Source organism: Bos grunniens, chromosome 10, assembly GCF_055505025.1.
Source record: "Bos grunniens cultivar Pamir isolate PY7600 chromosome 10, Bosgru_T2T1.0, whole genome shotgun sequence".
Lineage (NCBI taxonomy): Eukaryota > Metazoa > Chordata > Mammalia > Artiodactyla > Bovidae > Bos > Bos grunniens.
In genome coordinates, this window is record NC_141174.1 from 43,832,572 (window position 1) to 43,859,527 (window position 26,956).

At 38.9% G+C, this 26,956-nt stretch overlaps 1 protein-coding gene across 4 annotated transcripts in view; it reads right to left on the reverse strand.

Annotated features, from left to right (window-relative positions):
- Positions 1-9,233, reverse strand: part of SPPL2A (signal peptide peptidase like 2A) — a 56,349-nt gene extending 47,116 nt beyond the window's left edge. For all 4 annotated transcript variants that reach the window (XM_086320917.1, XM_086320916.1, XM_086320915.1 and 1 more), the window contains exon 1: positions 9,004-9,233. Coding sequence is in view for 2 of the 4 variants with exons in the window: in XM_086320915.1 (XP_086177041.1) it covers positions 9,004-9,069 (66 nt within the window). In the remaining 2 variants the exon portion in view is untranslated. The remainder of the gene's footprint in view (positions 1-9,003) is intronic.
- Between the last annotated feature and the right edge of the window lie 17,723 nt (positions 9,234-26,956).

A 26,956-nucleotide genomic window follows, 5' to 3' on the forward strand; every position in this document is an offset into this window, starting at 1 on the left:
GTGTTCTTCATGGCCGTTGAATCATCAATCTCACATCCATGTCTTTATATTCCACATCTTGCTTGAGTTCACGTGCAAGGGAAGCAAGTTTACTAGACCACAGTGTGAACCAGTAAAGCAGTACTTCCTGTTTTTCTGATTAAAATGTATCTCACATAAAACTTCATGGGATGTCTGTTGCTCATGAACATTGCCAAATTTACTTTATCCAGATCACTTGACTTCAATCATATTCCATATCATCTTCTTTTCAAAACAATGTTTAGTTCTTTATTTTTAATTGGTCGCACTGGGTCTTTGTTGCTGCTTGCGGGTTTTCTCTAGTGAGTGGGGGCTACTCTTCATTGCAGTGCTCAGGCTTCTCACTGCAGTGGCTTCACCTGTTGTGGAGCATAGGCTCTAAGGGTCGTGGGCTCAGTAGTTATGGCTTGCAGAATTTGCAGCACTGGCTCAGTAGTTGTGGTGCACAGGCTCAGCTGCTCCATGGCACATGGGATCTTTCTGGACCAGGGATCGAACCCATGTCTCCTGCATTGGCAGGTGGATTCTTAACCACTAGACCACCAGGGAAGACCAAGTCTATCTTAATGTTATAGTTGCCTATTTTGATCATTTTTTTCCTAAATAACTTTTAGTATGACAAGTGTCAAATAATTACTGCAAGTCTAAAAAAATAACCCAACTGTAATGGAAAATACTATACTCACGCAGGTACATGATCTCCCCATTTTCCCCCAGACCAATCAGACCTTAAACAAAAGGACATACAAAAAGAGCTGTACTTCATCTGTGTTTTTACACTGAATCAGTCTTGCGCTGACCTTCATGTCCCTGTCTCTTGAGGCTACATCCTTGCTTTATACTCCAATCTCTTGGTAGTCCCAAGCACAGGCGTTTGTATTCCTGGCCTCTGTTCACAAGGTCTCCTGATGCTGACTCACCAGCCCCATACTAATCTAGGAAACAGGCCCTTCTATTCTTGTCCAAGCTAACAGCACAGTTCGAGGATTCTTCTTTGACTGCATTTCAGAGTTTGGTTTGCCTTCTATCTTTCTCCTTCAAAAGGTATCTAGCAGCATTGGACCTACTTTCCAAATTTAAGTCTTTACACGTTCCTTTCAAAATAACAATTCTCTAGCTAAAAATTTATCTAACATACACACCATCATGAATCCATGCCATCTTTTCAGTTTGCCAATTGGTCTACTTTCACTTGATCAAGATCAAGCTTGAAAAATACAGTGTTAACTTTTACTCTTGTATACATTTAATTCCCTTAAAAGCCTATGAACAAAGCTAGTGGAGGTGATGGAAATCCAGCTGAACTATTTCAAATCCTAAAAGATGATGTTAAAAGTGCTGCACTCAACATGCCAGCAAATTTGGAAAACTCAGCAGTGGCCACAGAACTGGAAAAGGTCAGTTTTCATTTCAATCCCAAAGAAGAGCAAGTCACAGAATATTCAAACTACTGCAAAAAGTGCATTCATTTCACATGCTAGCAAGGTAATGCTCACAATCCTTTAAATTAGGCTTCAACAGTATGTGAACCGAGAACTTCCAGATGTACAAATTGGATTTAGAAAAGGCAGAGGAACCAGAGATCAAATTTCTAACATCCACTGGATCATAGAAAAAGCAAGGGAATTCCAGAAAAACATCTGCTTCAATGACTATGATAAAGCCTTTGACTCTGTGGATCACAAAAAACTGGAAAATCCTTCAAGAGATGGGAATACCAGACCACTTTATCTGCCTCCTGAGAAAATTGTATGCAGGTTGAAAAGCAACAGTTTAGGACCAGGTATGGAACAACAGACTGGTTCCAAATTGGGAAAGAAGTATGTCAAGGCTGTACTCCTTGTCTTGGCCTGCTCCTAAGACCTGCTAGATCAGAATTTGATTTTAATAGAACATTAAATTCAGGAAGCACTGATCTATAATAAAGGATAAGAAATTGCTGCCCAGATTACAGCATAATCTCTAGGCAAAAAGAATCATGCTTGACTAATCTGATTGTCACCCTGCTTATTTAACTTATATGTAAAATACATCATGTGAAATGCTGGGCTGGATGAAACACAAGTTGGAATCATTGCTGGAAGAAATATCATCAGATATGCAGATGATACCACTCTAATGGTAGAAAGCAAAGAGGAACTAAAGAGCATCTTGATGAGAGTTAAAGAGCTGAGTGAAAAAGCTGGCTTAAAACTCAACATTCAGAAAATGAAGATCATGGCATCCAGTCCCATCACTTCACGGCAATTAGATGGGGAAAAAGTGGAAACAGTGACAGCTTTTATTTTCTTGGGCTCCAAAATCAATGGGGACAGAGACTGCAGCCAAGAAATTAAAGACACTTGCTCTTTGAAAGAAAAGCTATGACAAACATAGACAGCATATTAAAAAGCAAAGATGTCACTTTGCAGAGTTCCATATAGTCAAAGCTATGGTTTTTCCAGTAGTCATGTACGGATGTTGAGAGTTGAATCATAAGGAAGGCTAAGTGCTAAAGAACTGATGCTTTTGAACTGTGGTGCTGGAGAAGATTCTTGAGAGTCTCTTGGAGAGGAAGGAAATCTAAACAGTCAATCCTAAAGGAAATAAACCCTGAAAATTCATTGGAAGGACTGATGCTGAAGCTGAAGCTCCAATACTTTGGCCACCTGATGCAAAGAACAGACTCATCAGAAAAGATCCTTTTGCTGGGAAAGATTGAAGGAAAGAGGAGAAGGGGACAACAAAGAATGAGATGGGTGGATGGCATCACTGACACAGTACATATGAATTTGAGCAAACTCTGGAAGATAATGAAGGACAGGGAAGCCTGGCATGCTGCAGTCCATGGGGTCACAAAGTGTCAGACACGATTTAGGGACTGAACAATAACAACAAATAGCCTTAACAAATTAGTCAAGCATGATTCTTTTTGCCTAGAGATTATGCTCTAATCTGGGCAGCAATTTCTTATCCTTTATTATAGATCAGTGCTTCCTGAATTTAATGTTCTATTAAAATCAAATTCTGATCCAGCAGGTCTTAGGAGGAGGCCATGATTATGCATTTCTAACAAGCTTCCAAGTGATGCTCTGATGTTGTCTACAGAGTATGTGGTTACCAATAGCAGTGAAACAGCAGTGAAACTCACCAGGTTTCCAGATGTTACTGAGGTCCTCCCAGGAATTTTCTTAAGAAGTTAAAGTCTCACTATAACTGCAGTACGTAATTAGAGTACTGGTAGAGTCAATGCTCATGTTTTGGCCAGAAGTTCCACCATTTCATCCACAAGTTCACTCAAAAATCTTATCCATGTGTATCATTGGGTCCCAACTCCCCCACCCACCTCCACAGTCTGTCAATTAAACCTGTTTCACATTATTTGCATTGCTATCCATTAGACATACTTAATCCTCTGGTTTGAAAGAACAATGTGTGAATGTGACTAACTCTCACATTAACTCCCCCTGTGATCTTTCTTCATAAAATCTACAAATTAAACTATTCCTCTAATTTTAAATACTGCATATGAGGGCTGGAGGTTTGGAGCAAGTTTTGCTAACAAACAGAATTTATTTAAAATGAGAACTAGCAATTAAAAAAAACCCCTTTATTTCTAAACCAAAAGATTAAAAGTTACAATGTAATCATTGAATGTTAAATGCTCAGGAATAATAGTCATCCGCACATTACCCTTATATCAGACCAATGTAGAAGGTATCATTTTCTTTACAAACTTCTTTCTCTTTACACAGATTATGAGTTTCAGGTCAATAGCAATACAGTAAGAATTGAAATGACCTCTACAGGAAAGGCAGAATTGAGGTTATGTGTCTGAATGATAGATGTTCCAAAGTCAGATCTAAGTAATTTTCAAACTCACTATTATGCCTCTTTCCTCCCTAATAAATCCTATCATCAATCTTATATTCTTTCTACTACTTCCAGGATTCAAGGTTTAAGGAAATGATGCACTGAAATCAAGTACACTAAGATCCTCAGAGATGAAGTGAAATCTTAATTACTTAATCAGGGGCTCAATGGAAGCTTGGGCACCCAACAGAGATTTACAGAGAATCAGAAGAGTCTCTGTGCCACCATGGGGAAAGCAGATTCCCAGAATCATTCCTTAGACTTGGAGAATCTGGGGACATGTAACAGGCTAAGATATACTAGGGGGCAGGGAAGTAACAAGGTAACTATTTCATCCATTCAATACTCTGCAGTCTATGAGGTGCTATGGGAGACAGCGGAGGATCAGTTAGGTAAAATTTCTCCTTCATGGGGCTTATATCCTATTTGTTACCTAGATCCAGACTTCTCCTTGGTTTTCCTTAAGTAATCTTACTACTTAACTATTATAGAATTTGTGATTTATACTAGAAGTCATAAACTCAAATGCCTAAAAGGCCAGCCATAAATCAAGTTGATTTAAGTCCACAGGACATGGTAATGTTTGGCAATTTCTGGCCTAAAGGTAATCATTTTTTTAAATTTAGTATTTTGGGGTAAGTGTCCATACCGGAAGGCTTTATGGTCTAGATTTCTATAAACAGATTGAACTGCAGGTAAATTTTTAATAAAATTTAAATGTAATCATAAAAAATGATTACACACATAATAAACATGACTTCTCCTATCTTTAGACCTTTTTTGTGAAAATAAATCCACAAATTTATCCAATCAGTCTAGTGATCTATTTTTGATAAATAAACAAACAAAACAAAAAACAAATTTTTTAGTGGAAAAATATAAAAAGATGTCTAGAAAGCCCGGGTTCTAGTCCTCTTTTTGATGACTTTCTATATGGTCTAGGACAAACTGTAATCTTCCAGAAACTCCTCTCAGGATTATTTTGAGATGCTAAGGAAATGTATGTGTAGGTGCTATATTCTTGAAAGGCAAGGACAGTGAGCTTCCTGGTGTCTTTTCTCATAAGGGCACCAACTCCATCACAAGAAACCCACTCTCTGACCTCATCTAAACCTAATTATCTCCCAAAGGCCCCATCTCCAAATACTATCAACATTGGGTGTTGGTGCTTCAACATATGAATTTTGGGAGGACACAATTCAGTTCACTACAGCAGCTAAGCATGTCTCTGATAGGTTGGGTAGGAGAACACAACTACTTTCCTCAGGAAGTTGACAGAGAAGGGATTAAAGAAGATTCTTTGAGTTAGTACAGTATATCAAAGGAAGGAAGATTACAGCAAGAGAGTTTTCTGCTGGAGATCCTGATGATCACTTCAGGAAGGAGACAGATGGGCCCCAGCTGAATAGTTTCTCCCCTGTGGACAGAAACTCCATAAAATCACGATGACTGAGGAGCAACTACCTAGATAAGAGTTGAAGATCCCATATTCTCTTTCTTGAAGTCAAGGAGACTTCTGTGACTACACATGTGCAGAAAGGCTCTTTGGAGGTCAAAAAGGGAGGGGCCACTACCTCATTTTAAGTGATGTCAACTACCCATAGGCCTCTTTGCTAGAATCCAGCTTGGCTAAGAGACGCACATGGACACATGGGAGGACCCTGAGATATACCAAATACAGACTCAGAACCAGGAAAAGCAAGATTAAGTAGCCAAAGGAAACCCAGAAGAAATGCCCCATAAAAGTGCTTCAAACCACCACGAGGGCCTGACTCTCTGAGCCTGCCTGTGTATTCACGTACACTTTTCCTCCTAGTAAACACTTCACTTGTTTCACCACTTTCCATTTCTATGTGGAAATTCATTTGTACACAGCTGACAGGACAGGGCCTTGCCACTGGCCACTGGCTCTGGTGGTCTAGTGGTAGGGACTCTCTCTAGTGCTGGTCTAGCAGCAGCACTCTCTGCTGCCCAACCTCCATCTCTGGCCAGGAATGGAGATCCTGCCTCAAGTCACTGCAGGCTGAGACCACCCAAGATCAATATGACACTTCAAATTATTTGAAGTAATAAAAACATGAATAGAACTTTTATAAAACACTATGAGAAAGACTCAGGATTCTTCAGAGAACTTTGAAACAATTTTAGAAAACAGATCCAGGCTACATTTCATTCATTCTCTTTGAAACAGAACTTTGAGACAGTCGGAGCTAGCAGTGGAAGTTGGACTGAGGAAAAATAAATGTACTATAGAATTATGGCAAAGACAAGAGAGAATTAACTACCTGCCAGGCACTCTTCAAGTCTAGACTCAAATGTTTAACGGGTTTAGAAGTCGCTAAAACAGCCAGACGTGCTGTAGCTTGAGCAAGCAAGACACACAGTAAGGTCATTCAGATGTTAAAGGGCCTTTCCAATACTAAACCCTCTGCCTCTTCTACAAAGATATGACACTTTCTGGAGATTAAGTGCTGCTTCTAGAAGAGGATGATGACCCTGTTCTAACATGACCAAGAGAAAAGAGGCCCCATTGGGCCTGCTTCAAAAGCCCAGAAAGAAGAAATGAAATTATTAAGCTGGCATCATTCATTCAATGATCTCAAGAGAGGCCACCAGAGCTGTAAAAATAGGGAAGAGGAGTAAACAAAGGCGTCAGGGAGAAAATGGTTAAAATAACAACAGCAACAATTAAAAGTTAAAAGTTAAAGTAGAGAAGAAAAGGAACTAGGTATCCAGCAAACAGAAGAGAGAGCTCCCTGCTGAGAAAAAGGATGTGAGATTTATTTGAGTTCCTCAGAAAAGGAAAGGAACAAGAGATTATTTCAGGAAATTAAAGGAAGAAAGAGTGAAGAAGAAAACAAATCCACTGAGAAATCAGTAAGAAACAGAAAATCAATACTACTAGTTGGCGCTAAAACAGATCTTTTCAACTTAAAAATGTATTGTCAAGTTTATTACAGTTACCAGCACAGCTCCTTGCATATAAGAGGTGTACACTATTTGTGGAGTGAAAGAATGTTATGAAGTCCCCATAACAACCCTGCAACCAGGGAGTACTGAACTCAAAGATTAATATACTGAAATATGACAAAATACATACATGTAATATGAAAAGAATAACATCTAGAATATGGGAGACAAACTAGCTACAATTTAGAACTGGGACAAACTTTTAGGCTTGTGAAGCACTTGAAATTAAATGAAAAGTTTGTTTACGTTTTTCCTGTAAGAGGCATTTGAGCTTTTAATGAGAATTTCTATGTGAGTTTAGTAAGAATTTTAGGGAGGGGGGTTCAGGATGGGGGCAACACCTGTATACCTGTGGCTGATTCTTGTTGATGTATGACAAAAACCATCACAATATTGTAAAGTAATTATTCTACTAAAATAAATTAATTAAAAAAGAATTTCAGTGTGAGTTTATGAGCAACTGATGTACTTATTATTATTCATTTGCATTCAGAAAGGATAGGTGGGAATTTATACACAGGTATATATTCTTACAATTAGCTTAATAAGTTCGAATAAAAATGAGTGCAAAACCACTAAAAAACTTCATACCTACGTTATAGTTTTATGTGTATATACATACTATTTGAATTAACTTGGACACGTCTAATTACAAAGTAAACAACATCTCAAAGATTCAGACCAACACTACTACTTTGTTATTCTCTTTATATCCTGCTCCCCACATGCCATCCCTAACAATTTTTAGATACATTCCCTCATTCATGTTCCTAATACCGTCCGCTGCTGCTGCTGCTAAGTCACTTCAGTCGTGTCCGACTCTGTGCGACCCCATAGACGGCAGCCCACCAGGCTCCGCCGTCCCTGGGATTCTCCAGGCAAGAACACTGGAGTGGGTTGCCATTTCCTTCTCCAATGCATGAAAGTGAAAAGTGAAAGTGAAGCCGCTCAGTCGTGTCCGACTCTTAGCGACCCCATGGACTGCAGCCTACCAGGCTCCTCTGTCCATGGGATTTTCCAGGCAGGAGTACTGGAGTGGGGTGCCATTGCCTTCTCCAGTTATGAAAACACCAAGGACACTTCGGGCTCTAATCTGGCTTTTCACTTTCACACTGAATACATTCACTAGTAGTAATTCTTTAAAAACTGGAGAGTAAGCAAAATATACTATTTCAGAAAAGTTACACGTTCTAATGGAAAGAACTAGACAGACATACACCACAGCAATTCTATATAAAGCTCATAAAAGCTTCCAACTTAAAACTCCCTGGCGGGAAGTCTACAAGAAACAAAAACTGAAACAGACAACACCGGTGCCCTGCCCAACCACTTACTGAAGCTCCAACTACTTGGTGTTTAATTTTAAGACATTATTACGTTTCTCTAATTATGAAAACAAACTTGAGGACACATATTTGTTGTTATTTCTTAACTGGCTCTCCTTGCCTTTAAACTAGGCAGAGAACTGAAAACCACTAAAAGAATTACTCCGGTGTATTTCTTAAAAAATTATTTTGAATTATTATATTACCAAAAACCCCCAGAATGAAATCAAATGAACACTAAGAAGAAGCAGAAACACGGGGCGGGGGAATCTGTTTAAGAGCAACAAAACTAAAGCGCAGTCTTTGAACCGCTAAACATCCAGGGATCAGGTATACTATTTTTCCTTCTTTCAGAGTTAGGGCTTGAGGCGGAGCAGGGTCGGGGGCGGGGGGGCGGTGGCGGTGTGTAAAGGTTAAACAGCTGTAAGAAAGGCTGGACAATAAAATCAGAGGTCAATTAAAAATAGCCTGGAACTGTGAAAACCTATAGAGAAGCATCAAGGTCAAAATAGTATTAGGGGTTGGGCAGATGGCTTTCTCTGGGATAGGTACTGGGAGCTCTCAAACGACGCGAATGGGGGCTGGAAGGAGAGGGAGTAGCGAGTAAGTCAGGGGAAGAAAGAAAAAAACGGCGGCAGGCCGCGTAGGAGACGGAGAAGGGAGGCCGACCCGGAGCAGGGACGGGGTTGAGGGAGGTTTGAAGGAGGAGGAGGAGGAAGAGGAGGGCGAGGGGGAAGGGGAGGGGGAGAGGGAGGGGGAGAGGGAGGGGGAGAGGGAGGGGGCCCGGCCCCGCCCCCGCCCCGGGGAGGCCCGAGAAGCCTCCCGCCCCCCTTACCAGAGGGAGCAGGAAACACCAGAGCAGGGCGGCCGCGGCGGGGGGCAGCGGCGACTGCCGACCCATCGAACTGACGGGTAGGCGCCGGGCGGCGCGTCGAGGCTCAACGGGGCAGGCTCCGGATCCCGTCGCGGCGCTGCCTCGGTGGCCGGGCGGGACAGGGTCGGACCGCGGACCTTGAGTGGGGCCGCCGCGGCTGCTGGAGCCGCCGCTGCAGCGCCGACTTCCTCTTCCGGCCCCGCCCGGAGGACGCGGAAACCCCCACGAGCCATGTGGAGTCCGGGGCGGCGCGCGCCTCCCGCCAGGCTCTCGGAGCTTCCCGACGCTGGCGGGCACAAGCGGAGTGTCTGGGCGTGTCTCTATCCAGCTGCCTGACCTGAACTGTCCCCAAGTTCTGGCAGGCGAAGGGACTTTTTCAAGGCCTTCTTCCTTGAAGCTGCGGAGCGTCTGTTCTCTTCCCCAGTAACTACCCAGGTGTTCGAGCCAGAATCCTACATGTTCTGAGTCTTAATTTATCTGCTCTTCAGCAGTCCTAGGCACTCTCATGCTGTGTCCCAAATCGGGTCAGTTCAGTTCCGCTCAGTCGTGTCCGACTCTTTGCGACCCCGTGAATCACAGCACGCCAGGCCTCCCTGTCCATCACCAACTCTTGGAGTTCACTCAAACTCAAGTCCATCGAGTCGGTGATGCCATCCAGCCATTTCATCCTCTGTCGTCCCCTTCTCCTCCTGCCCCAATCCCTCCTAGCATCACAGTCTTTTCCAATGAGTCAACTCTTCACATGAGGTGGCCAAAGTATTGGAGTTTCAGCTTCAGCATCAGTCCTTCCAATGAACACCCAGGACTGATCTCCTTTAGGACGGACTGGTTGGATCCCCTTGCAGTCCAAGGGACTCTCAAGAGTTTTCTCCAACACCACAGTTCAAAAGCATCAATTCTTCGGCGCTCAGCTTTCTTCACAGTCCAACTCTCACATCCATACATGACCACTGGAAAAACCATAGCCTTGACTAGGCGAACCCTTGTTGGCAAAGTAATGTCTCTGCTTTTGAATATGCTATCTAGGTTGGTCATAACTTTCCTTCCAAGGAGTAAGCATCTTTTAATTTCATGGCTGCAATAAAATCAGGTCACCTTCTCCCAAATCGCTGTGATCTAGGCCACTGATGTTTCTCTCCTCCAAACTGGTTTCAGTTTCCACTCTCCACAGACCATTATCCACCCAGCTGTCCTGGAGAGATCTTTTTGAAAATGTAAGTCAGATCATGTCACTCCTAACCACACTTGGAACAAAATAAAAACTCTACTCTGGACGACGTTTATGTAACATCATCCCTGCCTTCTTCTGTGACCCCATCTTCATGATTTTTCCCATGCTTGCTTTAAGCCACGTGGGCCCCCTTTATTCTGGTCTTTGTACTGGTAGTTCTCCCAGCTAGAATGCTCTTCTCTCTGAATACTCAGCACTCTGGCATTCACTTAGCAGCTTAAATGTCATTTTCTCAGAGGGAACTTCTTGACATAATCTAAAGTAACCACCCAGTCACTGTCATATCTCATGAGTTATTTAAATTCTCTGCATAGCATTTTTCACTCTTGCATTCTCTTATTTACCTCTTTATTTACTTATGATACTGATTCCCATTTGACAGAAAGGAGTATCTTTGATTTGTTCACTCCTCTATCCATTACAACATTTGGCATAAAGTTGGTCCTCAGATATTTGTTGGATGAATATTCAATACTAAACACTGAATACAATGCTGTCCCTGCCATCCCACACTCAGGGTTTACGGAAGGACAGAGATGTGTGAGCAAATAGTTCAAGGTGACTAATGACTCTTTTGTTTGCACAAAATGCTATGGGAGTATCAAAGGAACACTTAAAGGGGTGCCAGGAAAAATTTCAACTTAAGCTGAGTCTAGAAGGCTGAGTTAATTTTAGCCAGGCAATGGGTAGGGGAAGGGGGAGACTTCCAGGAAGAGTGAACCATTAGTGTCAAAGCCAAAGGTGACATTGGAGGAACTGCAAAACTCAAGCTTGGCTGAAGTTATGGGTGATGATAGATGAAGTGAGAGAAGAAGGCAGAGGCCAAATCACAACTAGATGGGAGAATCCTGCTTGGAATTTTAGGCTTCAGCTAGTTGGTGGTGAAAAGTGCAGTGATGGACAATTTCTGTTTAAAAGCTCACTGTGGTGGCAGGCAGAGTGGCAGATGGATTGAAACAGGGCAATAGTAGAAGCCAGGAGAACTGTTAGACAACAGAGGAGCCTGGCAGGCTACAGTGCATGGGGTCATAAGAGTCGGACATGATTTAGCAACTAAACGAACACCACCACCACCACCAGTAACCTAACCCAGGCAGGGGTAGTGAGGGCCTGAACTGAGACAGAAGTGGCAGAAGAAATGAAAAGGAGAGGGAGATGGTAGATCCAAAGACTCAAGGCAGGATTTGGTGTAACTGAGGGGACATGGGAGATGAGGAGAGGGATGGTTCTCAGGACCCTGCCCTGGGTCTTTTATTGAGATGATCATCACAAGAGATGGAAGAGACTGGGGATGGGAGAGGAGGAAGAAATAATTTTGAACTTGAGTTTGAAATGTTTGTAGGACATTCTATTGCAAATATCTGTAGGTTAATGGCTAAGTCTGAGACTTAGTGGCACAATGAGGCCAGAACTCAGGTCTCCTGTCTGTCAGAGTCTCTTCACATTTTCTAGCTGCCTAGGGCAAGTCAGATTTCCCTTTTGCAAAATGACTGTGATTAGATGACTTCATCTCTAAATATTCCATTCTGCCCATAATGGCCCTTTGCCTGTGAATCTCCAGGATGGCTCCTGAGGCTATCTGAAAATCTCTGGTTTTCCTGCCTGGAAACTCCTGTCCTGGAGTTACACCATTTTTCTTTCCTCTCAGTTGGGGAAAATTTTGTACCTGCATTCAAAGAACCTGTGGTATAGGCTAGTGCTTGTGCAGTCTCTCTTTACCTGCTTTAGTTTTTTTCAGCTGAAAGATATGGACAGTAAAACCTGTTCTGACTGTCTCATATGAGTATTGTAAAAATTACAGGATTTGTAATTTGAGTGTAATTACTCCATTTTTTTAAAACAAAAAAGTAGGGAGAGGAGGAGAAAAAAATAGAAGGCTGTGCTATTGCAGTGTTAGCACTGTTTGTCATAATTCTTCTGCTAGAATTTTTTCTCATTGGTCAAAGCCCCTGTGCATGATGAAGGAAAATGGAAGGGTTAATGGAAATTTAAAAAGAGTTTAATAACTTTACTATTGGAATGACTGTTAAAGGATTTGGAGTATACCTCTGTTACACAGTTAACTACCTTGGAAGTGTCAGGAAGGATTAAAGTTATGTTGGGTAAATTTTAGTCAATATTTTTCTTCTCTAGATAAACTATGTATAAAAACTCATTATGGAAAACAAATATCATTAATTAAAGATTAATTGAAATTTTTTTCCCAATGATAAAAGACAGAATGCTATTGGTCATCAGAATCTTTCTGTGTTCTAGGAAATGGACAGGAACTATAGGCCCCATTTTACAAATGTGCTAGGTGAAGCAAAGGAGGAGGAGCTAACACTGTCTCCTACCCTAGTTTACTAAAGATCATTCATACAACCTGCAGTTTCCTGGTAGTGCCACAGTGTTTCTTACTCAGAGGACATTGATGAAATTTTGGTCACGAGCCCCACAGACTTCCTTGGGCAATCTAGATCATTGGTGTAGTATAGAGCAATGATTCTCAGGGCTTCCCTGTGGCTCAGATGGTAAAGAATTTCCCTGCAATGCAGGAGACTCAGGTTGGATCTCTGGATAAGGAAGGTCCCCTGGAGAACGAAATGGCAATTCACTCCAGTATTCTTGCCTGGAGATTTCCATGAACAGAGAAGCCTGGTGGGCTATAGTCAATGGGGCCGCAAACAGTCTGACACAACTGAGCTACTAACACACACACAGTGATTCTCAATCTTGATTATTTTTATTGAATCACACAGGAGAGCTTTAAAGGATACTGATGTCAGACTGATACTGATGGTCCCACGACTCCCTTTACCCCATGCAGATCTTATATTTAATTGGTCTGGATGTAGTCTGTGTATCATAATTTTTAAAACTCCTCAGGTGGTTCTAATATGAATATAAGATTGAGAAGCTTTGGCTTATTAGGTGATTTTAAAACATGACCTCTTGAACACTTGAGGCAGTATCAGCTTGAACACAGTATCAACACTACCTGGGAACTGTGAGAAATGCGAATTCATCCAGACCTGCAGAATCAGAAACTCAGAGAAGTGCCTAGCAATGCGTGTTTTAATAAGCACCCTAAGCGATTCTGCTACATGTTGAAGTTTGAGAACTATTGGTTATAGAGCAACACCCCTTACAGCTGCCTGCATATTAGAATCAGATGTAAAATAAAAAACCAAACCCTGTTCTCCAATACTAATCAAACTGAAAGAAATAAATAGACACATCCACAATTATTGTTAAAGATTTCAACTCTTCTCTCTCAATAAATAAAAGAACGAGTAGGCAGAAAATCAGTAAATACAGAAGATTTGGTCAACATTATCAACCAACTTGACCTAATTGGCATTTATAGAACACTCCACCCAACATATGCATAATACATATGATTTTCAAGTCTACATGGGACCATTTGGTCATAAAACAAATTCAATAAAGTTCCAAATAATCCAAATGTGTTCTTTGCCTACACAGAATTAGATTAGAAATTAATAACAGAAAGATACCGTGAAGATTTTCAAATGATTAGAAAATAACCAGACTTTTCTAAATTACCCATGAGCCAAAGGAGAAATCACAAGGAATTAAGAAAACATTTTGAACTAAAGGAAAATGTAAACATGACATGCCAAAAGTTGTGGGGTGCTTAAAAGAAATTTGTAGCACTTATAATAGAATGGTATAAACATTTAAAATCAATAACCTAAATTTCTATTTTAATAAACTAGAAAAGAAGAGCAAATTAAATCCAAGGTGAGCAGAAGAAAGGAAATTAAAATATCTCAGCAGAAATCAACAAAATAGTAAACAAAGAAACAGACAAACAAAAAATGGGAGAATTAGTGAAGCCAAAAGACCGGCTTTTTGAGAAAACTGATGAGTTGAAAAAACTAAAATATGGAAGATCCAAATTATCAGGAATGATAAAAGGAATATTACTAATGATCTTAAAGACATTAAAAGGATAACATGTGAATATTATGAACAACTTTATACCAATAAGTTTGACCACCTAAGTGAAATGGGAAACTCTTTGAAAAATAAACTACTCAAAAAGAAATAGATCTTTGTAAAAATTTGAATTTGTCATCAAAAGCCCTCCCACAAAGAAAACTTCAGGCTCAGGTGGCTTCAAGAGTGAACTTTACCAAACATTTGAGGAAGAAATAATGTCAATTCTATGCAAACACTTTAAAAAACTTGAAGAGAGGGTAATACTTCCCAATTCATATTTTGAATCCAGCATACCCTAATACCAAAACACAAGCACATACATCAATGAGAGGGAATAGAGAGTCCATAATTAGACATGACTGAGTGACTTCACTTTCACTTTTCACTTTCATACATTGGAGAAGGAAATGGCAACCCACTCCAGTGTTCTTGCCTGGAGAATCCCAGGGACAGGGGAGCCTGGTGGGCTGCCGTCTATGGGGTCGCACAGAGTCGGACACAACTGAAGCAACTTAGCAGCAGCAATTAGACCTACACATATATGGCCAATTGTATTTTTACAAAGGTGCTAAGGTACTTCTGTGGGGGTAAGGTTAATCTTTTCAACAAATAATTGGTGTTAGAAAAATTTAGTATCCATGCCTCCTAAAACAAAACTCCCCCCAAATGAAGCTCAGTTTTTAACTCATGACATATTCTAAATTTAACTTGAAATACATCATAGACCTAAATGCAAAAGACTAAAACCAAAAAGTTTCCAAGAGAAAATCTTTTTCTCCTTTTTCTCTGGTACCTTTTGTTAGGCAAAGATTTTTTAAATAAAACACAAAACCTAGAAACTATAAAAGATAAAACATTGATAAATTAGACTTTATCAGAATAAAAATTTTCTTCTCTTTGAAAGATAATGTTAAGAGAAGTTAAGGCTAGCCATAGACTAGGGGAAAATATTTGTAAAACATATCCAACAAAGGACATATCCAGGATATATAAGAAGCTCTCATATCTCAATAATTAGAACTCAAAAAGCCCAACTGAAAAATGAAGAAAATATCTGAACAGTTTACCAAAGAGAGAAAAATATGCTTGTATAAGCAAATAAGAACATGAAAAGATGCCCAACATCATTAGTTATTAAAGAAATACAAATTTTAAAAAGTAAATACCTACTAGAATGGCAAAAATTTAAAAATTGACCATATGAGGTATTGGCAATGATATAGAGAAAACAGAACTCTCATACATCGCTGATGGGAATGTAATATGGTACCGTGACTTTGGAAAACTGACAGTTTCTTGCAAAGTTAAACATATACCTACTGTACGATCCAGCCATTTCATTCCTAGATGTTTACCCAAGAAAGCATTCAGTTCAGTTCAGTTGCTCAGTCGTGTCTGACTCTTTGTGACCCCATGAAATGCAACACACCAGGCCTCCCTGTCCATCACCAACTCTTGGAGTCCACTCAAACTCATGTCCATCAAGTCGGTGATGCCATCCAGCCATCTCATCCTCTGTCATCCCCTTCTCCTCCTGCCCCCAATCCCTCCCAGTATCAGGGTCTTTTCCAGTGAGTCAACTCTTCGCATGAAGTGGCCAAAGTATTGGAGTTTCAGCTTTAGCATCAGTCCTTCCAAAGAACACCCAGGACTGATCTCCTTTAGGATGGACTGGTTGGATCTCCTTTCAGTCTAAGGGACTGTCAAGAGTCTTCTCCAACACCACCATTCAAAAACATCAATTCTTCTGCACTCAGCTTTCTTCACAGTCCAACTTTCACACCCATACATGACTACTGGAAAAACCATAGCCTTGACTAGACAGACCTTTGTTGGCAAAGTAATGTCTCTGCTTTTCAATATGCTATCTAGGTTGGTCATAACTTTCCTTCCAAGGAGTAAGTGTCTTTTAATTTCATGGCTGCAATCACCATCTGCAGTGATTTTGGAGCCCCCCAAAATAAAGTCTGACACTGTTTCCACTGTTTTCCCATCTATTTCCCATGAAGTGATGGGACCAGATGCCATGATCTTTGTTTTCTGAATGTTCAGCTTTAAGCCAACTTTTTCACTCTCCTCTTCCACTTTCATCAAGAGGCTCTTTAGTTCCTCTTCACTTTCTGCCATAAGGGTGGTGTCATCTGCATATCTGAGGTTATTGATATTTCTCCCGGCAATCTTGATTCCAGCTTGTGCTTCTTCCACTAACAGTGTGCAACTCTTCCAATTTCTCCACACTTGTTAGCTTTTGGGTTTTTTTTATAATGGCCATCCTAACAGATATAAAAGGGGTACATCATTGTGGTTTTGATTTGTATCTCCCTGATAGCCAATGATATCGAACATCTTGTCATACACTGGTTGGGCACTTGTATGTCCTCTTTGGAGAAATGTCTGTTCAAGTTCTTCACCCACTTTAACTATATAGAGTTTTAAAAGTCCTTTATACATTTTGGAGATTAATGCTTTATCAGATACATAGTTTGCAAGTATTTTCTCCCATCCCATAAGTTTCTTTTCACCCTGTTGTTTGTTTCCTTTGCTGTGCAGACATTTTTTAGTTTGATATAGTTCCACTTTGTTTTTGTTCCTTGTGCTTTTGATGTCATATCCATAAAATCATTACTAGGCCCACTCTTGTGAAGCTTCTAAGAGTTTTTCTTCTAAGAGTTTTAGTTTCAGATCTTATTCTTGTCTTTAACCCATTTTGAATTTACTTTTGGGCTTATCAGTCTTTTGATAGGAGTAATCAAGTTACCACTTCAGCTCAATAATTATCTCATCCATAGATTTTAAAACTGCTCAGTTTCCTGGTATTGTTTTTCTGTAGTGACTACATGGCTTTGGTTAAACAGTTTGCTCTTCTAATACCTGTTTATGAGGTATTTATCCTTGAGCAGAACATGTGATTTGAATGCTTCCTGGGTCACAGGAGGGGACTAGGAGCAGAGACACAAGCTGTCAGCTATGGTTTCATCACTAGATCTTCTGTTTGCCTGTTCAACATGTACTTATTACTCTTCTTGACAGAGCTGCCTCCCAGTTGGAATTTTGTTAGTAAGTGAAACATGGTAGACACTTCTTACTGTGAGGTAAATTTACATATTAATTTGAATCTTGGGGCATGAGAAGAGAAGTAGTTAACAGATGGAAATATTCTAAGAATTCATGAAGCTCACAATTTTGAGGGAGCATGTGAACAAGGTGAGAAACTAAAATTCAGGCTCTGGTCACCTTCTCTTAGGAAATCTTTGTAAGCTGTCAGCAAGGAATTTTGTGTTTTTTTTTTTTCACCCTTGCCACACCACTTAGCATGTGGGATCTCAGTTCTCTGACCAGGGATGGAACCCACACCGCTGCACTGGAAGTGCAGAGTCTTAACCACTGCACTGCTCAGGAAGTCCCAGCAAGGGAACTTCTTGAATGTAATATCATGCAAAGTTTAATAATAATCTCTTATAAAAACTATTTTTAATTATCTTTTTAAAGCTCATATTTACTTCTGTTAGGTACTTAGTATATATTATCTCATTTAATTCATATGAAGCAACTTTATGAGGTAAATTATTGTTCCCATTTTGCAGATGAGGAAATTTAGACATCAAATTATGCATATGAGATCTTCCAGCAAGATATGGAGCAAGAATTTAAACCCAGTTAGATAGGATTCTGGAAAGAGGGCAGAATAGGAAGCACCAGGAATCTGCCAGTTGGATTCCCATGTATATTATCATAGGTTCTCAATAAATGTTTCCTAAATTAATAAAATTTGAGAATAATTAACAGCCTGTATTGTGGTTTTGAATATTTTTTGGTTCAACTAAATTACTTCCTTAGCATCATCTAAATCTTAAAGAAATCTAGTCTTTTAAGAAATAGCTGGATCTAATTTTTCAAACAAAATCAGTTCTTCAGATTCTGAATTGCCTGGGAAAATCTGAAAGTCTCCTCACTGCTGGGACCAAGGAGGAAGAAACTTAAATTACAGATTCAATATTAAGACATATCATTTTGTTCATTAAGACTTATTAAATCTCAGAAATATCTTTTCAATTGTACAACTTTCTGAACAGTTTAAATTTACAAATGAGTCCCTGATAATAGCTTGATTTCTTTTTCCTTCTAGAACATATTTCTACACTAAAAATGAAAAGATAAGGATATAAGATATCCTTAAAGGTATATATATATATCTTTAAGATTATAAAATTATATATATTATTATTACATATAATTTATTCATATAAAAGAATTGTTTTGTAAACTAGGGTTGTATTGTTCTTGGTGTTGAGGCGTAACAAGGGGTGCTATGGTCTGTATAAATCAGTGTGACTGAGAGGAGTGGTGATTGATTTTAGATGTTTCTGGGAAAGGTAAAGACCAGCTCATTTCCAAGCTTCCCAGGCAGAGCAGATTGACTCACATGTTGCTAAAATCCCTCTCTGGCTCCACGTGAATTAATTGATGTGGTATTCTTGCTTGGAAACTACAGTATTATCTGTTGACATGTCGAGACTACTCTGGGCTCTTAAAACCAAAGACTTTTATTTACAGGAGCCTCCAGATTAAGAACCCATCACCCTCAGATGCTCTTTGATGCACAAGGATACTATCAAGCCTCTAAGTATCATACATTATACAACAGAGTACTTTCCACATGACCTTTCTGGCTCCATTTTGCTGGGATTCTATGAACTATTACCTGCTCAGAAGAAACCAGACTCAGGACTTCTTGGCTAATAGTGCAATTCAACAGCAAAACTCTAATGAGCCTCTATTATGTGCAAGATGAATAAGGGATACTTTTGGTCATAAACAAGTGTCCTCCCCACTACCAGATAAAAGATGATACAAATTCATACACAAAAAATTAACATCTTAAATCAATGTTTTATCATTTGTCTGAGTTAGCAGGAAACTAGCAGGAATCCCAATGTGTAGGCTGACCTCCATAAGTTATATGCTTAAAATGCAAGGTATATAATTATATTTTCTCATTAACAAGCCCTGACAGTATTGAGCTTTTCCCCCATCTTTTCTTGTTTTTCATTAACCTATACCTGGCATACTGTGTCAGGTGTGCGTGCCAGAGATTGTGATGATAAGGCTGTGTGATATCCACAGCCCAGCATAGGCATTACTGTGCAACCCGTCAGCAATTGCAGCCGGTCATTTCCAGCCACTTGGATCAGCTGAGATGAGAACATAAATTTAAATGAAAGTGTATTTAGGGTGGTGACCCATTGTCATGAGACACAAATTTAAGGCCGGGAGTTTAAAATTCAATAATGAAAAGGTGGAGCACAGGAAATAGGAAAGAGTGAGAGAAGCATTTTACAACTTATGAAGACAAAGAGCTCTCTACGTCTATAAATTAACTTTTTCTTCAAGTATAGTATACAGATAGGAAAGTGTACATAATGCAAGCATGCATCTCGGTCCTACACATCTGTGTATCTAGCACCTAATCAAGAAACCTAGCATTACTAACGCCTCGGAAATCCCTGTTGTATTTGCTTCTCGCTAGCAGCAGCAGCAGCAGCAGTATTCACTCCTAAGAGTAGCTGTTTTCTGACTTCTTTATTTCCACAGTGTTTATTGAGATAACAATTGACAAAGCATTGTTTACCTTTAAGGTGAAAAATATGATGGCTTGATATTTTTACATACTGTGAAATAATTACCACAATGTTTAATGTTTTTTTTTTTTTTTGCTTTTTGTTGTTTTGGTGGTGAGAACATTTAAGATTGTCTGTCTTAGCAACTTTCAAGTGTACAATACAATATTGTTGACTATAGTTACTATGCTGAATATTAGAACCATAGAACTAATTCATTTTGTAACTGGAAAGTGTGAACCTTTTGACCAATACCTTCCTATTTCTGCCACCCTACAGCCTCTGGCAACCACCAATCTACCAGTTCTTTGAGTTCAACTTTCTTAGATTCCACATGTAAGTTAGGTCATACAGTATTTGCCTTTCTCTGCTTGAATTTTTTCACTTAATATAATGTCCTCAAGATTCATCCATGTTATCACAAATGGCAAGATTTCCTTCTTAAGGCCAGGAGTTTAAAATTCAATAACGAAAAGGTGGAGCACAGGAAATAGGAAAGAGTGAGAGAAGCATTTTACAACTTATGAAGACAAAGAGCTCTCTACATCTATAAATTAACTTTTTCTTCAAGTATAGTACAGTTCTTCTGTGTGTTCTTGCCACCCCTTCTTAATATCTTCTGCTTCTGTTAGGTCCATACCATTTCTGTCCTTTATCGAGCCCATCTTTGCATGAAATGTTCCCTCCTCTAGCCTTAAGGTCTTATCATATCCCTGATCATACTGAACTTTGTTTTCTTTATCTCTTGGCCTTTGAACATTCTGTTCTCTTTTCCTGGAATACCTGTTTCCAACCATCTATGCCTTAACCTGGAAAACACCCACTCCTCTGTCTCAGTTTAGAAGATTCCTCCTCTAGAAAACAACCACCTCCTTCTAAACTACTAATTAGTTTATTCTTCTGCATTGCCAGTTTACTCAAATGTGTCCCCAGGAGACTGCCAGACAGAGGCTGTCTTATTCTCTGTGAATTCTATCTCTGGTGCTTACTGCAGAGTGGGCACAGGTTTCACTGAATATATTGTTTTTTATAATCTAATAGGTAATTTAATCCAGTAATAGACACTAACCATTTTAAGACCTAGTAAACTTTCATAAAAACAGGGTATGATCTGGTTATTTTGTGACTTCTCCTCAGTTGTAGTGAATACAGAAATTGAATATGCACATTTTCAAAAGGAAAATATATTTCTTTTCAAACATCACTCTTGAACACAAAATTCTATAAGCCCTGCTGTTACAGTGGTATTTTGTACTTGCTGGTTAGAGAACTGGAACTATTGTCAGTCTAGATTCAAAACATGTCTGCAGTACTCTCATGCCTCCGTGTCCTGCGGTAAAAGAGGTATGTTGAAGGGTTGTCAGTTTTCCCACTGAGTCTCTGTACTTTTTTTTGGATGATGGGCTGGTTTCACCAAATCCTCTGGCACAGGGCTGGTCTTCAGCTTTGGAGGGAATAACCCGAGTGGAAGGTGGATGTGAATTGGGCTTCCTTGATGATAAGAAGCACTCAGGCTATTTGTTAAAAATATAAATTCACAATGTAAATTGGTGCAATCACTATGGAAAACAGTATGAAGTTTCCTTAAAAAACTAAAAATAGAGCTACTATATGATCCACTCGTGGGCATATATTCAGAAAAAAATGAAAACACTATTTTGAAAAGATACATGTACCCCAATGTTTATGGCAACACTGTTTACGATAGCTAAGATATGGAAGCAACCCAAATGCTCATCAACAGATGACTGGATTAAAAAATACACATTATTTATCTATCTATAATGGAATATTATGCTTAGTGAAATAAGTCAAAGAATGACAAATACTATATGATATCATTCACATGTGAAATCTGAAAATAAAAACAAATAAATGCATATGCAAACCAGAAACAGATTCATGGACACAGGAAAAAAACAGGTAATTATCAAAGGGGAGAGGGAAGAGGGGGAAGAGATAAATTAGGAGTATAGGATGAAAAGAGACAAACAATTACATATAAAATAAACAACAAAGATACGTTGTTATAGCACAGGGAATTAGACCTATTATCTTATAGTAAACTATAGTGGAGTATAATCTGCAAAAATATTGAATCACTATGGGGTCTATACATCTGAAACTTACATAACTATGCTTCAATTTAAAAAAATTAAATTCCCAGTTCCCATCCAGAGCCTCTTAATCAAAATCTCCAAGGGAGGGGATTGCCTTGGTTTTAGTCTGGTTTTAAGAGCCCCAGGTGATCAAGAGCAAAGTGTAGGAAATGTTGTCTGAGAAATTCTAAGTGTTTTAAAACAGGGGTATAATTTAGTGATATGTTGGGGCTGGCTTGAATTGTAGGCTGATTGACCATATCTCTTCCTAGATTCATGTTGGGTAACCAACTCTTCTTGGTAAATTGAAATTGGTCATCAGTTCAGTTTAGTTTAGTTGCTCAGTCGTGTCCGACTCTTTGCGACCCCATGAATCACGCCAGGCCCCCCTGTCCATAACCGTCTCCCGGAGTTCACTCAAACTCACGTCCATCGAGTTGGTGATGCCATCCAGCCATCTCATCCTCTGTCGTCCCCTTCTCCTCCTGCCCCTAATCCCTCCCAGCATCAGAGTCTTTTCCAATGAGTCAACTCTTCGCAGAGGTGGCCAAAGTATTGGAGTTTCAGCTTTAGCATCATTCCTTCCAAAGAACAGCAGGGCTGATCTCCTTTAGAATGGACTGGTTGGATCTCCTTGCAGTCCAAGGGACTCTCAAGAGTCTTATGCAACACCATAGTTCAAAAGAATCAATTCTTCGGCACTCAGCTTTCTTCACAGTCCAATTCTCATATCCATACATGACCACAGGAAAAACCATAGCCTTGACTAGACGGATCTTTGTTGGCAGAGTAATGTCTCTGCTTTTCAATATGCTCTCTAAGTTGGTCATAATAGTAGGTGTATTTATAATACAGAAATTGACAAATACTACAAATCAGGGCATTTCCCCCTGCAAAGAGCCAGTTGCAAATATTTATGAGCATACCATGGACTACAGAAGTGAACAAAAATATGAAAATCCTTGCCCTCATGGAACTCATATTCTAACTGGGGAGACAGACAAAATAAGTAAGTGAATTATGTTACAAATATATTAGGAGATAAACACTAAAGAGACAAAGTTGCAAAAAGAGATAAGGAGTCCGGGTGGTGGTGGGCATTGCAATTCTGAATAAAGTGATCAAGAAGGTCCTCGCTGAGAACATAATATTTTAGCATTAATTTGAAGGATGGGAGGGAGTAAGCCACACATATAGCTAAGAAAAGAGTGGTCTAGACAGAAAGAAGTATCAGTGGAAAGGCCCTGAAACAGCAGTGCTGCAAGGAGCCACTAGGGCTAGAGCTAAGTAAGGGAGGAGTAGAATCCTAGGAGCTGAGATCCTAGAAGAATGGATGAAGAAGCAGGGGAGGGGAGAAGGCTAGACCATGAAGGGTCTAGAAGGCCATATCAAGACTTGAGAGAAATTAATAGAAGCAACTGCAGTTTTTTACAGGGTTAAAATATGGTTTATCAAATGTTAACTTGTTAGATTCTCTGCTGAATTCAAAGGTGACTTCCAAATTGCTTTCATTCAGCTGCTTTAACCTCTAGACTTTCCTTGGTAGCTGCTAGTTATAGATGGCTATTTAAATTAGTTTAAACATAAATAATTTAAATCTATTAAGTTAAATAAAATTAAATTATTTAAAATAAAATAAACTAATAATTTACTTCCTTAGTTGCAGTGGCCAAATTTCAAGTGTGCCACAGGCACAAATGGCTAACAGTTATCATGTAGGACAACATAGATATAGGAGATGACCATCATTGCAGAAGTTTCTATTGGATGGAGCTGCTCTAGGCAGTGACCAAGGTGGGTTAACTATAGGCTGGGTCCCGGTTCTTAGCCTTTTCATGGATGGTGCATTTTTTAACACTAGAAATATAATTGACATACAATGTTATGTTAGTTTCAGGTGTACTACATAATGATTTGACATTTGTATTTATTAGGAAATGATTACCATGTTATCTAGTAACTATCTGCCCCCATATAAAGTTATTATAATATTATTGGCCACATTCTTCATGTTGTATATTACATTTGTTATGTAACTGGAGGTTTGTACTTCTTAATCTCTCACCTGTTATGCCCAGTACTCACCTGCTTCTGCTGGAAATCACCCATTTGTTCTCTGTATCTATAAATCTGTTTTCATTTTATTTTGTTTGTTTGCTATCCTCTAGATCCATCCATGTTGTTGTAAATAACAAAATTTCTTCTTTCTTATGACTGAGTAGTATTTCTGTGTGTGTGTATATGTATGCACATACATACATACCGCAATTTCTTTGTCCATTCATCTGTTGATAGACACTTAGGTTGCTTCTGTATTCTGGCTACTGTTAATAATATTGCAGTGAACACTAGAATGCATGTATCTCTTTTGAATTAGTGTTTCTGGGTAAATACTCAGAAATGAAATTTCTGAATCATATGGCGGTTCTATTTAAAATTTTTGAGGAACCTCCCAAAAGGAGGTTTTCCAGTTGTACCAATTTATAATCCTACCAACAGAAGGTTCTCTTTTGTCTACATTCTCACAAGCACTTGTTATTTCTTGTCTTTTTGATGATAGTTGTTCTAACAGGTATGAGGTGATATCACATTGTGGTTTTGATTTGTGTTTCCCTAATGATTAGTGGTGTCAAGCATTTTTCCTATGTCTGTTGGCCATCTCTAAGTCTTCTTTGGAAAACATTTATTAATGTCCTCTGCCCATTTTTAATTTTTTAATTAATTATTAATTTTTGGGGCCTTGATGCATGACTTATGAAATTGTCATTCCCTAACAGGGATAGAACACATTCCCTTGGCAGTGAAAGTGCAGAGTCCTAACCATTGGATCATCAGGGAATTCCCTCTGCTCAGTTTGAGAGTTGTTTGTTGTTTTAGTGTTGAATTGTATGAGTTTTTTGTGTATTTTGGATATTAACCGCTCATCAGATATATTATTTGTAAATATCTTTTCCCATTCAGTAGGCTACCTATCTGTTTTATTGATAGTTTCCTTCATCGTGCAATAGCTTTTTTAGTTCGATGTAGTTCCACTTGTTTTCACTTTTGTTTCCCTTGACTGAGAAGACATATCCAAAAACATATTGCTAAGACTGATGTCAGAGCATACTGCCTATGTTTTCTTCCTTTGTCATAGATTAATTTACCATATGTGTGTGGGTTTATTTCTCGACTCTTCTGTTTCACTGATCAATGTGTTTATTTTTGTGTCAGTGTCAGATTATATTGATTACTGTAGCTTTGTACTATGGGCTTTCCTGATGGCTCAGGGGTAGAGAATCTGCCTGCCATGCTGGAGATGCGAGTTTGATTCCTGGGTCGAGAAGATCTCCTGGAGGAGGAAATGGCAAACCACTCCAGTATTCTTGCCTGAAAAATCCCACGGACAGAGGAGCCTGGTGGTCTACAGTCCAAAAGGTTGCAAAGAGTCAGACATGACAGCACGCATGAGCACCTGCAGCTTTGTACTGTAGTTTGAAATCAAGGTACATGATACCTCTTGCTTTGTTCTTTCTCAAGATTGTTTTGACTGTTCACGGTCTTTTGTGTTACAAATTTTATAATTGTTTTAGTTCTGCAAAAAATGCCAGTGGCATTTTGATAGGAATTGCATTGAATCTGTATATTGCCTTAGTTGGTTTAGTTATTTTAAAAATATTAACTCTTCTAATCCATGAACATAGTATATTTTTCCATTTGTTTGTACTGTCTTCAGTTTCTTTCCTCAGTGTCTTATAGTTTCCCAAGTACATGTCTTTTATCTTCTTGGTTAGCTTTACTCCCAGGTATTTTATCCTTTTTGATGCAACTGTAGATGTGATTGTTTTCTTAATTTCTCTTTTTGATAGTTTGTTATTATTGTATAGAAAAGCAGCAGATTTTTGTATATTAATTTTTCATCCTTCAACTTTGCTGAATTCATTTATTGTTTCTAATAACTTTTGGCAGCATCTTTAGGATTTTCTATATATAGTGTCATGTCATCTTCAAACAATGACAGTTTTACTTCATCCTTTCCAGTTTGGATCCCTTTTTATTCTCTGATTGCTGTGGCTAGGACTTCCGATACTATGTTAAATAAAGTTGGCAAGATTGGACATCCTTGTCTTGTTTCTGATCTAGAGAAATTCTTTTAGCTTTTCACCACTGAGAATGTTGTTGGCTGTGGGTTTGTCATATATAGCCTTCTTTATGTTGAAATATGTTGCATCTGTACCCACTTTGTTGAGAATTTTTTAATCATAAATGGATGTTGAATTTTGTCAAAAGCTTTTCCTGTATCTATTGAGAAAATCATATGATTTTTATTCTTTGGTTTATTGATATCCTGTGTCACACTGATTGACTTTCAAATTGTGAACCACTCTTAATTCCCTGGAATAGATCCCACTTGATCGTGGTGTGTGATCCTTTAATATGCTGTTGAATTTGGTTTGCTAATATTTTGTTGAGGATTTTTGCATCTGTGTTCATCAATGGAATTGGACTATAATTCTTTTTTATGGTGTCTTTACCTAGTTATGGTATCAGGATGATGGCCTCATAGAGGCCATGAGTTCAGAAGTGTCCCTTTGCCGTCAGTTTTTTTGAATAGTTTGAGAAAGACAGGTGTTAACTCCTTTTTAAATATTTTGTAGAATTCATTTGCAAAACTATCTGGTGCTTGACTTTTGTTTGTTGGAAGTTTTTAAATTGCTGAGTCAATTTCATTACTGGTAATCCATCTCTTTATATTTTCTATTTCCATCTGATTATGTCTTGGGAGATAGTACATTTTAAGGCATTTATCCAGTTCTTTTAGGCTGTCCATTTAATTGGTTTGCAATTGTTGGTGGCAATCTCTTACGATCTGTTGTATTTCTGTGGTATAGGTTGTAACTTCTCCTCTTTCATTTCTAATTTTATTGGTTTGGGCCATTCTCTTTTTCCCTTGATGAGTCTGGCTAAAAGCTTATCAATTTTGTTTATCTCTTCAAAAAACAACCTCTTTGTTTCATTGATTTTTTTCTATTTTTCTA